Source organism: Scomber japonicus, chromosome 4, assembly GCF_027409825.1.
Source record: "Scomber japonicus isolate fScoJap1 chromosome 4, fScoJap1.pri, whole genome shotgun sequence".
NCBI lineage: Eukaryota > Metazoa > Chordata > Actinopteri > Scombriformes > Scombridae > Scomber > Scomber japonicus.
The window spans coordinates 3,626,921-3,642,248 of NC_070581.1; the positions used below are offsets into that span (position 1 = coordinate 3,626,921).

Sequence of the window (15,328 nt, forward strand, 5' to 3'; positions counted from 1 at the left end):
GTGACACAATCCACCTCCTCCCCGTTGATGCTCAGGCCTGAGTGCAGGGTGTACAGCGTGAACAGGACTGGACTCAGGACGCAGCCATGAGGAACACCAGTGTTGAGGACGATGGTGGAGGATGTGGAAGTGGCCAAGTCTGTTCGTCAGAAAGTCCTTGATCCACAGACAGAGGGGGTTCCGAGTTGCAATATCTGCAGTTTGTTGATCAGTCGGCTGGGGCTGGGGAGTTGAATGCCGAGCTGAAGTCAACAAACAGTGTGGTGAACTTTATCACCCTCCGAGTGAATAAGAATGGACTAATTAAGGACCAAGTCAACGCTCTTTTTAGTTTTCTTTATTGCCAATAGTGGAGACAGAACTCTATCAATTCTGAGGCTGCTGAGGTGTCCCTGGTCAAAATGGAGCCTTCCTTTCTGTCTCTCTGTTCTTTGTGTGTAAGATCTTTTTATACTAAAGTTACGCCCCAGAATGTATACATCATCTTAAACATGAGTACTCTGCTTTTTCATCCATAAAAGGACACAATCTATACTGGTTTATATTCCCAGCTCCAATGCCTTTACTGTTTGACAACCTCTAGATATTAATGACCATTATACTGGATGGAACCAGATTTCACATGAAGACACTGACTGTTATATAAACTTTAGGTTATTTACATAACCCCGGTTCTCTGAGTAATATGAGTGAGATGTCTCACTATGGGATGCACGCCTCGCTGCAGCCCTCAGAAGCATTTATCTCATTACGCCAATCCTGATTGGCTGGTGAACGTGTCCGTCCGCCACAGGTAGTCCCACCTACCTTAAATAGCTCATGCGGACGGCACCACCCTCATTCAAGATAAGCACCTCTTCTCACTCGCCCAAGCAAGAAGGGTAGTCTGGTGAGACATCTCACTCATATTACTCAGAGAACCGGGGTTATGTAAATAACCTAAAGTTCTCTTTCATAATATTTCGTTCGATGTCTCACTATGGGATATGGTTGCTCCCGTATTGCCAGACAAGCTTATCGAGCGTCCACCAACCCACAGGGAAAAATGTACTCTGTTCCAATCAGGACAGCAAAACCGCGCGTGCCACGCACGGAGCGGAGACGTCCAGCATATAAAAACGGACAAAAGTGAGAGGCGAGGACCAACTCGCTGCAGCACAGATGTCCTGAACAGAAACTCCCCTGAATAAGGCCCAGGATGCGGCCAAGCCCCGAGTCGAGTGTGCCCGCAGACCCGCAGGTGTCTGCAAACCCTGACTCGTATAAGCCAAAGCAATCGCCTCCACGACCCAGTGGGACAGGCGCTGCTTTGTGACAGGTTTCCCCTTATGAGGATTAGCCCAGGAGACAAACAGCTGATCGCTCCTCCTGAAACCCTTAGTCCTGTCCATGTAAGCGCGCACCGCACGGACTGGACATAACGCATGTGACCGCTGCTCTCCAGGTGAGGCAGCAAAGGCCACAAGGTCAATAGGAGAACATGAGCCCACTACCTTAGGCACAAAGGCCGGGTTGGGCTTCAAAATCATCCTCACATCCCCCGGGAAAAGTTGAGTGCATGATGGATGCACCGAAAGCGCATGGATGTCACTAACCCGTTTAGCCGAAGCCAGAGCCAGTAACAACACTGTCTTGAGAGACAGGTGTTTCAAGCCTGCTCCCCCCAGCGGCTCAAAAGGAGGACCCTTGAGCCCCTCCAGAACCACCGCCAGATCCCATGGTGGCACCAGCGGTCTGGACACGGGGAGAAGCCTGCGCGCTCCCTTCATAAAACGGCAAACCAGCGGGTGCTGGCTCGCTGTTTGTTCCCTAAACCCCACGTGACAGGCAGCTATAGCTGCCAAGTACACTTTAACTGTGGAGAAGGCTTTTCGTTTGTCAATCAGGTCCTGTAAGAATGACAATATCACACCCACTGGACACTGAAAAGGAACATGGCCATTTCTGTGACACCAGTCCTCAAACACTCTCCACTTACAGTCATACAGAGACCTAGTGGAAGAGGCTCGAGCACTTTGTATAGTGGAAATCACACGCTGTGGGAGTCCCACAGCTGACAAATTGAACCACTCAGGGGCCAAACCCACAGCGCCAGGCGTTCTGGGTGCGGGTGGAAAACCGTCCCCCCCCCCTGCGATAACAGGTCCCTGCGCAGCGGGAGCTGCCAAGGTTGCGCGCACAGCAACCGATATATCTCCGCCAGCCAATGCATCGCAGGCCAATGCGGAGCTATCAGAATCAGCGCGTGGCCGTGGTCCCTCACTCTGGATAGAGTGGCGGGTATCAGGGCCAAGGGAGGGAACGCGTAAAGAAGCTCGTGCGGCCAGACGTGCGCTAGTGCGTCTATGCCGAGGGGAGCATCCAGGCTGCGCAGAGAGTAAAACAGCGCGCACTGCGCGTTTCCTCTTGACGCGAACAGATCCACCGCGGCCCGACCATAACGGGCCCATATCTGTTCCACAATCTCCGGGTGCAGAGTCCACTCCCCGTATACCGGCGCGCCCCTGGATAACAGGTCCGCGCCCGTGTTCAGAGCTCCCGGGACGTGCGTCGCCCTCAGGGAGAGGAGACGACCGCAGCTCCACAGGATCAGTCTGCGTGCCAGCATGTGCAACTGACGAGAGCGCAACCCCCCTTGGCGGTTGATGTACGCTACCGTCGTGGTATTGTCCGTCCTCACCAGGACATGATGGCCCATGAGAGACGGAAGGAAGTGTTTCAGGGAGAGGAACACCGCTGAAAGTTCCAGAAAATTTATGTGAGACCGCTGGAGGTCCACACTCCAGCGGCCCCTCACTGACCGGCCCTCGTGAATTCCGCCCCACCCTGTCAGGCTGGCGTCCGTAGTGATCACCTTCCTGGACAGGACAGAGCCCATGGGCACCCCGCGGGTCAGAAAAGACGGGGCTCGCCAGTGGCGCAGTGCCCTGACGCACCCCGGCGTAACCAACACTCTCCGTGCGCCATGACGCACGGGATCCAGCCCGCATGAGGCCACCCAGAGCTGGAATTCCCTCATGTGGAGGCGACCGAGACGAACCACGAGAATGGCTGACGCCATCAGTCCGAGTAATCGAAGACACAATCTGAATTGAACAGATTTGCCTGGATGGAAAAGCGCGAGACATGCTCTGAAAGCTCTCACTCGCTCCGCCGAGAGGCGCGCCGTGAAAATCACCGAGTCCAGGGATAATCCCAGAAAGATTATGTCCTGTGTCGGGCACAGCATGCTCTTTTCCGCGTTTATCACAAAACCCAGGTCTAATAGGTGCCGTGTGAGAATACGCGTATGCGCCATGGCCTCCTGCCTCGATTGTGCCAAAAGCAGCCAATCGTCCAGATATGTGGCCAAGCGAATGCCCTGCTGTCTCAGCGGGGCTATCGCCGCTTCCGTGCACCGGACGAACACCCTCGGGCTTAAAGACAGACCGAATGGGAGCACGCGGTACTCGTAGCACGTCCCCTGGAAAGCGAACCTCAGATACTTTCTGTGGGGAGGATATATTGGAATGTGGAAATACGCGTCTTTCAGATCGACAGAAGTGAACCAATCGTTCTGTCGCACCAGGCGCAGCAGGGATGCGTGTGTGAGCATCCTGAACTTGTATTTCCTGAGAAATGTGTTCAGAGCACGTAGATCCAGGATAGGGCGAATACCACTCCCCCCCCGTTTTGGGACCAGAAAGTACCTGGAGTAAAAACCGCTCTGACACTGTGCGGGAGGAACGACACAGATTGCTCCTTTGTTTAACAGTGAGAGGATTTCCTCTTGTAAAACACGAGCTGACTCTCCCTGAGCCTGGGAGTGTATTATGCCGGCGAATCGAGGGGGAACGGCGGCAAACTGCAGCCTGTAACCTCTCAAAATCGTCTTCAACACCCAGGGTGAAGCTGCGAGCGCAGCCCACCTCTCCCACCTGCGGCAGAGAGGTGAGACGCGCTGCAGCTCCTCCACCATGAGAGGTCCCAACCGCGGTGCGGTGGTGCCCTCTCGTGGTGGAAAACTGACATGGCCTCTGGGCAGTGCTGTGCACTTTGGCCCGGGAGGACATTTTATAGTTTTGGCTTTTATGCGCTGCGCCCTCGGCACTCGGCCTGGATGCGACAGCGGGGCACATTTTATTTTCTTTATGAAAACTTGTGTGTGTGTGCGTGCTTGTGGACATGGGAGAGGGGCAACCGCTGAACCCTCTGCCGTCAGATGTCCGTCTCTCCCGGTCTGCTCTGGCACGGTCCGTGGCAGCCGGGAGATGGGGGCGTGGGGGGCCCCGGAGTGCACGCTCGGAAGCCAAACAGGTGGAGCTGGAGAACGGGGAACTTCCAGCTGCATCACCGGTGAAGAGAGGGGCGGTCAGGCCGCTCTCTTCTTCTTCCTGGCCTGGTGGCTGGTAGCTTGCGCGGGCTGTGCCGGCGGAGCTGTAGCTGGGGCCGAGGGCTTCTTGAACCAGCCGGGCCGCCCGGGCACGGGCGGCGGGGCGGGCTGAGGCTTCGGATGTTTCGGTATTTTGAACTGCGAAACCTGGGAGGCAGCCTGCGCGAAGGATTTACGCTGCGCAGGTGGAGAGGGAGCTGGGGGCTTGCGAGGGAGGCAGAGCTTGAGAGCTTCGTCTTCCTTCTTTTTGGCTTCACACCGTTTTTGCATCGATGCTAGGGCGGAACCAAAAATACCCTCCGGGACAATGGGCATGTCCAGGACGTCGTCCTTCTCTCTGTCTGACAGGCTGGCGAGGTTGAGCCACCGCGCTCGCTCCTGCAGAACCATGGTCCCCATCGCTCTTCCCGTGGCCTGGACCGCGCAGCGTTGGACACGGAGACACAGGTCGGTGATGACCGGTATCTCCTCCCACGCAGCTGGGTCCTGAGTTAGCGCAACATCCTCGCACAACTCAGCCTGGTAAGCCGTGAGCAGCGAGAGGACATTGAGCGCTCTGGCCGAGAGCGCCGCCGCCTTGTACGCTTTCTCAGTCAGGGCTGACTGAAAACGGTCGGACTTGGACGGCAGGCTGGGGCTCCGGGAGGACACCGCTGACAGCTGGGGGTGAAGGTGAGCTGCAACAAGTGGCTCCATCGGAGGCATGCGGAGCAGACCCAGGCTCTCCATCGCCTCACAGTCGAGGGATGAGGCCCCGGGAACCGGGCTCCGGCTGCTGTAGGGGCGGTCTCTCCATGAGCGCGCCACCTCCTCCAGCAGCTCCGGGAAGACGGGGAGAAGTTGCTTCGTCGCGCTCTTGGCCAAGGGCAATTTCTTCCCCTCGTAGCGAGATCTGGTGGTCTCAGCTACGACAGCGGGCCAGGGGATGCCCAGCCGGGCAGCAGCGCGTTTGCACACGTCTAGCATGTCCGAGCTGGGGGAGGGAGAAGCTGGTGTGCTACTCTCATCTCCATCCCGAGAGTCGACGGAAGCCGCGGGCTTTGCAGCCCGAGCTGGCGTGATGAAGATGTCATCCTCTTCTTCATCCTCTGATATGAGGAGATCCAAGGCGCCATCATCATCTTCCCCATAGTCCAAATCCAGGACGTCTTCCTCCAGCGGGGGAACCGCGGCTAGCTCGAGCTGGGAGCCCCAGCTGTTGCTAGCCTCCGGTGTCGCCACCGCAGCGACCCCCACCTCCTCTCCGCCCTCGACGGCGGCGCCGTCGGAAGAGAGATAGGGGTCATGTCCAGACAGGCTAGCCTGGCGGGCTAGTCGTCTGCGGAGACTCTTGATTGTGAACACCGCACAGTGTTGACACGAGCCGGGGACCTCGATAGCCGCCCGGGCGTGTTCCAGCCCAAGACAGCACGAGCAGACCTGGTGTGGATCCATGCTCGATATCTTATTCCCGCAGCGACAGAGTCTGGCTCCGGAGTCTCCGTGCCCTCTGGTGTGAGGGGTTTTAGCCTCCATTCCGTGCGAGCTGGTGTGCAGGCAGGGAGCCGAGGCAGTTAGCTGGTGTGCTAACCGTAAAGAAGCCGAGAATTAGCTGGTGTGCTAATGCCCGGTGCTCGAGTAGCCGTGGTGGGGCGTCGAGAGCAGTGCTGACCAAGCCGTGGAGGGCAGGAAAGCACTGAGTTCGATCTGGTGTGACCGACGAAGCAGAAAAATGTCCTAAGCTAGTAGCGCCCAGCGACAGAAGCTAAATAAGATCCGTCTATGGACAGTTAAGCTAGCTAGCCCTGGACGCGAGATATGCTCCGAGTGAGAAGAGGTGTTTGAATGAGGGTGGTGCCGTCCGCATGAGCTATTTAAGGTAGGTGGGACTACCTGTGGCGGACGGACACGTTCACCAGCCAATCAGGATTGGCGTAATGAGATAAATGCTTCTGAGGGCTGCAGCGAGGCGTGCATCCCATAGTGAGACATCGAACGAAATATTATGAAAGAGAACTATACTTTAAGGCCTACACACAGAGACAGAACTTTAGCTTAAAAATACAATAATAGAAATACATAGAAATACATAGATCTGTAGGAGAAAATACACTACATATCCCCCCTTGGAAGCTTTTGAGCTTCCATAAAAGAAACCTAATATCACTGCTACAGGGACATAATACAAGACAACATAAGTATCCAAATTAACCTTAGCTGCTAACAAATATCTGCTAAAGGTGACTATAAGTGAAAATTAAACATTGTCGTGATAAGAACTTACACTATGTCAAGCCTTGCAGTACACTACTCTATTAATACTAGCAATCTTTAGTGAACCAAGCAGTGTAATACTACTCTAATAATCAACTCATATAATACTTAAACACAAAAGAAATCTTTTAACCTTAGCTTCATTTGACTCTCAAATAAGAACAATCAAAAGTAGACTCATATGAATTAATAAAAAGATATGAATTAATAATATCATGTCAAACATTCTTTACTTTTAGCATTGATCAATTATCATCAACAGTAAGAACTGATGGAATACATCTTACACTTAATCAACACCACATACGCTGTCGCAACCTAATCATCTGAGGTCACCTTGTAACCTCATTAAGTCCCCTATGCTGACAGATCTTAATGAGACGGTTTTTAATAACTCCATTCATTCCTTTTACCTTGACTTTGTGGATGGTACACAGCTCCAAGACGCTGCTTAATGCCTAGCTTTTGCAAAATAAGCTTTACTGTTTTGTCAACAAATTCTCTACCGATATCTAATGAAATCCTATCTGGTAGGCCCCATCGAGGTATTACCTCTCTGCAGAGAAACTTGGCTACCAATGAAGCATCTTTTCTTTTAGTAGGGCATGTAAATAACAGTGTATATCAATGCACATGATTTAGTTTATTAATATAACATGATTTTCTTAGTCTTGCATATAAAGCACAGAAGGTATTTTATTTTGTAATTAAGACTTTTATTTTTGAAACTTCCGGCGGAAGAAAACAATGCGTTTTTGTGCCAATACAGTCTACCTCACCCGCCAGAAACGAGTGAGAAACTTAACGTAACTGTCATCAAATAAGCTGAAAATGCCACTGCAATTACTACAGAGATGTTCACACACAAATAAGAATTTAGCATCTCAGTTGGAGAGAGAACAAGGCACATTTGTATTACTTTTCTTTGAAGTTTAAATGTTAAACGGCCGCTAGCATAAATACTATAATTGTAACAAGGATTCAAGGCCAGTTTGTTTTATTAACATGTATTATGCACTTTGAGTTCCTACATATGTAAATGTGTCGTCATTTGTGATTGTGTATATTAGTGCATAAGAAAGCATTTAAAGGACATTCAAGCTGTTTTCTTTAACAGAAATATCATTGTAAAAAATGTAGTGAATTCATGTTTATTTTTGTTTCACTCAGCTCTTACGGTGTGGAATGGATTTGAATAAATTCACGAAACATCAGTCAAAGAGTCCGACCATCTTCTTTTTATGACGTAATCAATCTGTTCTAGCAAAAAAGATGGCCAAAAACCATACTCTTTTATAATTTCCTTCTCACTTCCCCCCTCGCCGCATGGGCGAGTCCATGCGCGTCATTTATCAATAAACCCAATAAGTCTGGAGGTTCATCTTGACCTCTAGCTAACCACAACTGTTTGTCCATTGTATTAGCTCCTTCTTGCATCAACATTATGTCTCTGAGCGTGATATTGTCTTCTAAGTCTACTACATGTGTGACCAGAAGGACTTTCTCTGTCTTATGTGTCCCAGCAGCTGCCTTTGCGGCTTCATCTGCTGCATTGTTACCTCGATTAACTCTAGATGTATCAGATTTATGTGTTGCGCATTTAGCTATGGCTATTTCTTTAGGTTTCATCACAGCATTTAACAGCTCCATAATTTGTGCATAATGCACAAATGGGGGAACCATCAGTCTTCTTAAAACCACGTTCCATACTGCAGCAAAGAGATGACAAACTAAATGAGCATATGCAGAATCGGTGTATATTGTGACACGCTTACCTTCTGCCATTAGAGAAGCTTGCGTTAAAGCAATCAATTCAGCGAGCTGTGCTGAGCATGGCTGTAAAACAGCTTCAGCTTTCTCAGTTACAAAGTCAGAGCCTTCCGCTTTAATAATTGCACTTAATTTATCTCCTGTCCTGTAACAAGACCCATCAGTCCAATATTCTAAATCTGGCTCCCGGAGTGGGAGTGCTTGTAGGTCTGAACGAAGTTTAGAATATTTTTCTGCTTCTACTAAACAATTATACGGCTCCCCATTATCAGGAGTCGGCAAAGTGTCAACTAGGTTAATCGTATTGCAACTGGCTAAAGTAACATCCTCTTGTTCTAAAAGTCTATGATAGTCTCTAATTCTTGGCAGCGTCAAAGTGAACTTGCCATGGTTCCAGAGGTTTCTCAGACTGTGATGGGTCACAATTGTCAATGGATAGCCCATCATAAGGCCTGATGCTTTCTCATACATTCTATAAACTCCTATCAGAGCTCTATAGCATGGGGCAAGGCCCATCTCCACTTCTGAATAAGCAGAAGAATAATATGCAATAGGTTGGGGGCTAGTAAGAACAGCACAGGCATGTTTGCCCTCAGGAGATGACGAGACATACATCACAAAATTCTTAGAATAATCAGGCAGTATCAATGCTGGTGCCTATAGCAATTTCTGTTTAATTGTCGCAAATGCCAGGTGACCTTCTTGTATCCAAATGAGATTACAATGCAATTGACTGCTTCCAGTATCTTTAATCATAGCTCTAAGGCTCCTGTGAGTTCTGTGTAATTCTCAATCCATGCAGAACTATAACCTGTAATCCCCAAGAATTTCATAATTTCTCTGACTGTCCTTGGTCTGGGTGCTTTCCTTATAGCTTCTGAATGTCAGAAATGCTTCGGCGTTGTATTGGGACCACAGGCTCTCTTGAACCTGTTCTAACATTTCTTCCATGAAGTTCCTGTCAGGTGTGACAACATTGACTCATTTGTCATTTGTACAGTCTGTGGTTGACCAACTCCTTGTGCTGAGATCATAATTTTGATGAATTGCTGATCTCTACTTATCCAGACAGCTGGGTTTTCTTTTGTTGTTACAAAGATGGCCTCTTCTGATTCTGCCATCATTGCCCCAATATGCTTCTGTTCATAATCTTCAGCAATCATTAGAGTCACATGAGGAATGCTTCCCTCAATCCTATGTTCCTGATTCAAATAAACATCGTTATTTATCTTCATTGCAGCACCTTGTCGGCCCAGGATTATACATCCTAAACTGAGTTGAACTTGTTTCGGTCGGGTTTTCAACCACTCATCTGGATCTGAGTTGGTGGGATCTTTGAAATACTGGAGCGTACAGTGTAGCGCATATTCTGGTATCCTAGCTCCCAGTAAGTTTGCAGAGATGAACTTTTCCCACACTCTTGCTGGTTCAATCAGATCTCGACTGAGATTTCCAATCCAGTAGACCACTGGTGCTTCAGTTTCTGCTTTCATGGTCATTTGATGATCATTTTCATGTGGCACTTCCACCAAACAGCCGTCTGGCGTGCATTTTATTGTACACTTCAATCTGCATAATGCATCTCTTCCAAGTAGTCCAATGGGGGTTTGTTCTGAAACAAGAATGGGTATTGTAGTTTTTTGATTCTTGTAGCGGAGCTCCACAGGTTTTGTGGAAGGTATCAGCTGTTTTATTCCCTCAAATCCGATTGTCCGAACGTACTTGCCAGACATAGGACGGTGTGTAGCATCATGAGGCCGGATACAGGTAAAAGTAGCTCCGCAATCTGCCATCAGTTTCAATGGACGATTGTTTACTTTTACCCAAATTGTTGGATCATTTTCCGGTTTAGACCCCCCAGCTGACACCCCCCTTTTGGATTCTCTGGGCACCCCTAGAACTCTAGTTTTCTGAGTGTCTCTTGATCTTGCTCTTTCTGGACATGTTCTGTCTTGCGGTGCAGTTCTTTTCTGTTCTGCTTTGTATGTATTGACGAGCACTTGCAATGTTTTTATCACTTCTGGATTGAAGGTACCCTCTGGCGGCCAGGGCTGGTCAATTTCTGCCCATCTTTTATTAAATATTTTAAATATTTTATCAATTCCCTTCACGAGGGGATTATTTTTCTCTACCATCTCCACTGGGGTGGTTGCCCTTGATGTACCTGCGCCCATTGCCACACACAGATTTTTATTTCTGAATTTCATTATCATTTGTAAGGGAAATTGGAAAGCGAAAGGTTCTGAACTTTTTACTTTACAAAGTAACCTTGTTGTAAATACTGAGCAATCCCCAAGTTAGACAACAGACCACTTTTTTCCCAAAAAATTGTTTATTATTGTTTATTGTTGTTAACACACCTTTTGTAAATCTCAACAGACGATAATCCAACTAACTTTCCTCTGACTTTGTTTACTTCAACCACACTTTTTGACTTTATTTTATTTATTCGTATGATTGAATTAAATGCTGCTCAGATTATGCACAAATCAGAAGTCATTACAGGTTGATTACTAATCAAAACTACTCATGTATCATGTAAAATCAGTGCGAGTTGTGATATAATCCTGTTATACACAAGGCATGTGTACCATGTACAAATATATGTCAATATAAATTTGAATCCAACCGTATTATTAGTATATAAAGATGAATTTTAATGTTAATGAAGAAGGGCAATGGACACCAGTGCAGTTTGCTTAACTAACCAATTAAATTAAAAGTATGTACTCAGGTATGTGTCTGGTATCGTTGGAAAGGAAACACTCTCAGGATTTTTGTAAAAGTGTCTGTGTGATTCTGTGTCTTACTGACAAAGAGTGGCAGAGGTTACAATGATGGGGTTATTTACTCGCCTATAGGTTTGCCTTTACAATGACATGTGTACAGACATTATTATTATTATTACAAATAACCATATTTTTTGTTTGGCCATATCTATCTATCTGTTTATTTTGCTATAAGTCATATGTCAATTCGAAGAAGAAGCAACCGTGTACCAAAATGCCGAGTGCGTAATGATATATGGTTCAACTCTTTTACGCACCGGGCGCACGCCAGTTACACTTGGAGTTTGTTTATGGACAGCCAAACTGATAGTTTAGTGTCATACACCGTTGGAAACCTCAGACTATTGGCTAAAAGGTTATCAACTTCATTTCACCGAATATTTCCATAGGCTAGAACAGAAGTCAATCAAAGCCATATCGTCATTGTTGTCAGTCACATGTCCTCATTGGCCTTGGAAACCTGTACTGCCTAATCCTAAACACCGATTGGCTTGTGAGAGTGCTGAGTCATAAGATGATCGTTGTGGATAAAGGGAAGACTTTGAAGGTATGTAGGAATTATAGCTTTTCTCACTTAGCTGAGTGGCTAGCCGAGCTAATCGCTAATACTATTACGGCTGTGAGTAACCATATAATTCGTATGTGGTCTTGAATGAATCAGGACAATATAAGCTTTCCAACAATGTACGGCATGAATATACATGTTTAGGGTTTGGTGTTTAAAACATTCAGAATAACGTGTCGCTACCTCTTAACATCCGTCCCTGTCCCTTAGACGGAACAGCATACATTAAGCGGTTAAGCTGGTTTTAAATTTATAATAAACAGCTCAGTGAAAGATGGTAAAAGTCCACTTCCACAATTAACAAATCCTGCTTACACAAATTAACCAATAATCAATTATTCAATTCCAATCAACTATCTTTTACTCGCTATAAGCTAATAAACCAATATTAATAAACGAATAATAAATCAAGGTGCTATCATTAGCTGACCCGTTATTGCTAGGTCAAAGGCCAATCATTAATCAAAATGCATCAAATTGGACAAATCAATTACTCATAAAAATCCAATCAATCAATCAATCAATCAATCAATCAATCAATTCATCAATCAATCAATCAATCAATCAATCAATCATCATCAATTAAAGCAATTAATTTATCAAACACTCAATCAATTAATCAGTTGTCAAACAATCAATCAATCAAACAAACAATCACTTAATTAATCAGTTGTCATCAATTAAAGCAATTAATCCCCCAATCAACCACTTCATACACCCATCAATCAATCACTCATCATCAATCAATCAACCTTGCATACATTCAATTACTTTCAGTCAAACAAGTCAATCACAGAAATCAATTAATCCACCACTCAGTCAATTGGTTACCAATCAATCAATCAAAGCACTGTAACCATAAACAAATAATTATCAATCAATCCTCACAACCAACATGTCAGTTTGTCATCAATCAATCACAACCATGAGTTCATCAACCAGGCAGTTTATCAATTAATCAATAAACCATCAATCCTCAGTTAATCATTCACACAGCTAATTAGACCTCAATCATACAAACAATTAAAGTAATCAAAGTAACCCAAACAAATAAACAACCAATAGAACACAACAAGCTTAGCAACAAGTATAATTCAACACACTAGCTGGCCATTCAATCAAACAATTTAAACAGTTCAATCATTCAACAGTTAACCATTATCAGCTACTCTTATCAATCACTCTAATTGACTTAACAATTCAGACAATCAACCAATCAATCAACGCAATTAATGATAATTGCGTTGATTGATTGGTTGATTGTCTGACACAAAAATTAGAACAATTTAAAAAGTCAGTCTGTAGTCAAATCAAATTAATCAGTCACATTAAATAATACAAAGATCAATCCTCACCTATTTATTCAAATTAACTTTTCCCTATAATAAACAGCAGCATTACCCGATCTAATTAACACTCCATCAAACCTCTAAAAATATTTACACAATCCTACTGTCCCACAATAACAGCTTCTACACGACGTTTCCAAACCACTGTTCATTGGATCGAGACAACCTTTCCAAAAAACATCCACTAAAAATAATGATGGCTTATACCGTAATTCTACAACAAGCAAACTATAAACAGAGCCAACATAACCAAAAAGCCAAAAAGGAAAAGAGAGAGGAAAAGGGATAACTTCCGTGTGTGTGTGTGTGTGTGTGTGTGTGTGTGTATATGTTCCTTACTACTCTGTCTAAACAGAGCTCATCAATCACTCTTCTTATGGAGGAAGAGGATTGTTCTTGTCTAATTTATTTATATATACATATATATATATATATATATATAAGTCCGTTGAACGGCTCATGCCTCGTCTTTTTATAGAGAAAGGAGGTGTTAACACATTAATCCATTAATCTTGAATAGGAAAGGATCAGAAAATGACAGGAAAACAGCCTTCCTGTGTCATGCAGCTGACTGCACCTCCGTCTATCACACGCAACTTTCCATCTGCGCTCTCTCTCTGCGCAGACCAGCGTCAGAGGCTAGTTTGAGTTCCAGCCTCAAACCGTCTCAAGTTTACGGCTGACACAGAGCAGAACGTCAGAACGGATGAGTTTTGTTGTGAAGTCAAAAACACAATCAAACCAGGCACAGCTGTCTCTATCCCGAGCAGTTCCTCTGTTTATGTTAAGGCATGTGTGTGTGTGTGTGTGTATGTGTATCAGAGAGGGAGAGATAGGCTTAGCAGGAAAGGAGGGGGAGAGATAGACTGAGCAGAAAATGCTCCCCCTCCCTTTTCCGCTTGTCTAATAGAGACTAATATTCTTTATACACAGCTGAAAGTTAACAGAACATTGATATCAATTAATAAAAATACGCAAACCTGCGTCGTCTTCAAACCTCGGTTTCATATATCTGCAGAAATCACCTGTCGTCTGCAGAATCCTCACATTGTGTCCTCACAACACAAAATGAGAGAGAGAGATTAACTTCTATTAAACTTTACTCGAGTTATTTCTTCTTTAAAACATTAGGATCTCTTAGTGCTGATCAGGCACAAATCCTTTACACATTTCAAATTTGGGCATGCGACTTCATAAAACATAGTAATCACTTTTACAATTTGCTTAGGACTTCTTGCCAAACTGCGCACGCTCTGACCTAAACTTAAATGCGACTTCATATATATTAATTCATCACTTTTAGCATCTAAACTGCATATTCGGCTCCACATCCTCACGTCATACAACTGTTCACTTTTTGAGTCCAAACTGCGCATTTATTTCATTAAAATACAACTTCAAACTAATTCATAGTTTCTCCTATGAATTTCTTCTCATATTTTCTCTCATTTTTCTTCTCATTTACTCTATGTGCATATTAAAATCATTCATTACTTTATAGCCAGGACTAGGAGATCAAACTCCTTTCAACAAATGTAATCTTAGCGCCAGAACGATGCACATTTAACTTAAACAAAGTCTGCTTCTTTACACATTTGTAAAGTACACATTATACTTCGAAGTACACAATAAATAAATACAGTAGGCCTATATTACTTCACAAAATAAATTTAGATTTTCCAAACATGAGAATTCTCTTTATATTCTATTTTTCTTAACAAAATTTAGCTTTGGGACCCTTTATAAATTTAATGACAGGTCATTAATTCATTCTTCCTCGCTTACAGTTCTTAATTTGGTTGAAAACTCCATCGTTTTGATCGGGGAGAGAGAAAGAAACAGAGAAAAAGGTCACTCACCAATGTGTGGATCCAGCTGGCCAAGCTGTCAATCTCTTTTCTGTCTCTCTTCCCAAATTCAAGACTTTGGACTTGTCTTCAGAACCACCCTGCTCGCAAAGCGCCATGATTGTGGTGAACTTTATCACCCTCCGAGTGAATAAGAATGGACTAATTAAGGACCAAGTCAACGCTCTTTTTAGTTTTCTTTATTGCCAATAGTGGAGACAGAACTCTATCAATTCTGAGGCTGCTGAGGTGTCCCTGGTCAAAATGGAGCCTTCCTTTCTGTCTCTCTGTTCTTTGTGTGTAAGATCGTCAAGGCTGGGAGGGATATGGGCCTTAATATGCTGCAACACCAGTCTCTCCATGCATTTCATGATCACCGGCGT

General features: G+C 45.4%; 1 protein-coding gene across 1 annotated transcript; it reads right to left on the reverse strand.

Annotated features, from left to right (window-relative positions):
• Window positions 1–1,861: 1,861 nt before the first annotated feature.
• LOC128357020 (uncharacterized) lies at window positions 1,862–4,330 on the reverse strand. The gene is made up of 2 exons (XM_053317235.1): window positions 4,189–4,330; window positions 1,862–4,095 (listed from the first exon to the last, which is right to left on the reverse strand). The coding sequence occupies exons 1-2, from the start codon at window positions 4,328–4,330 to the stop codon at window positions 2,030–2,032; spliced, it is 2,208 nt and encodes a 735-aa protein (XP_053173210.1). The 3' UTR covers window positions 1,862–2,029.
• Window positions 4,331–15,328: the final 10,998 nt, after the last annotated feature.

What these genes read in the sequence shown, in the direction of transcription:
- LOC128357020 (XM_053317235.1), bottom strand. Translation starts at nt 4,330, where the DNA reads ATGCAGCTGGAAGTTCCCCGTTCTCCAGCTCCACCTGTTTGGCTTCCG. An exon ending in CGGACATCTGACGGCAGAGG is followed by an intron (nt 4,096 to 4,188) that starts GTTCAGCGGTTG and finishes TGTCGCATCCAG; the next exon opens with GCCGAGTGCCGAGGGCGCAG.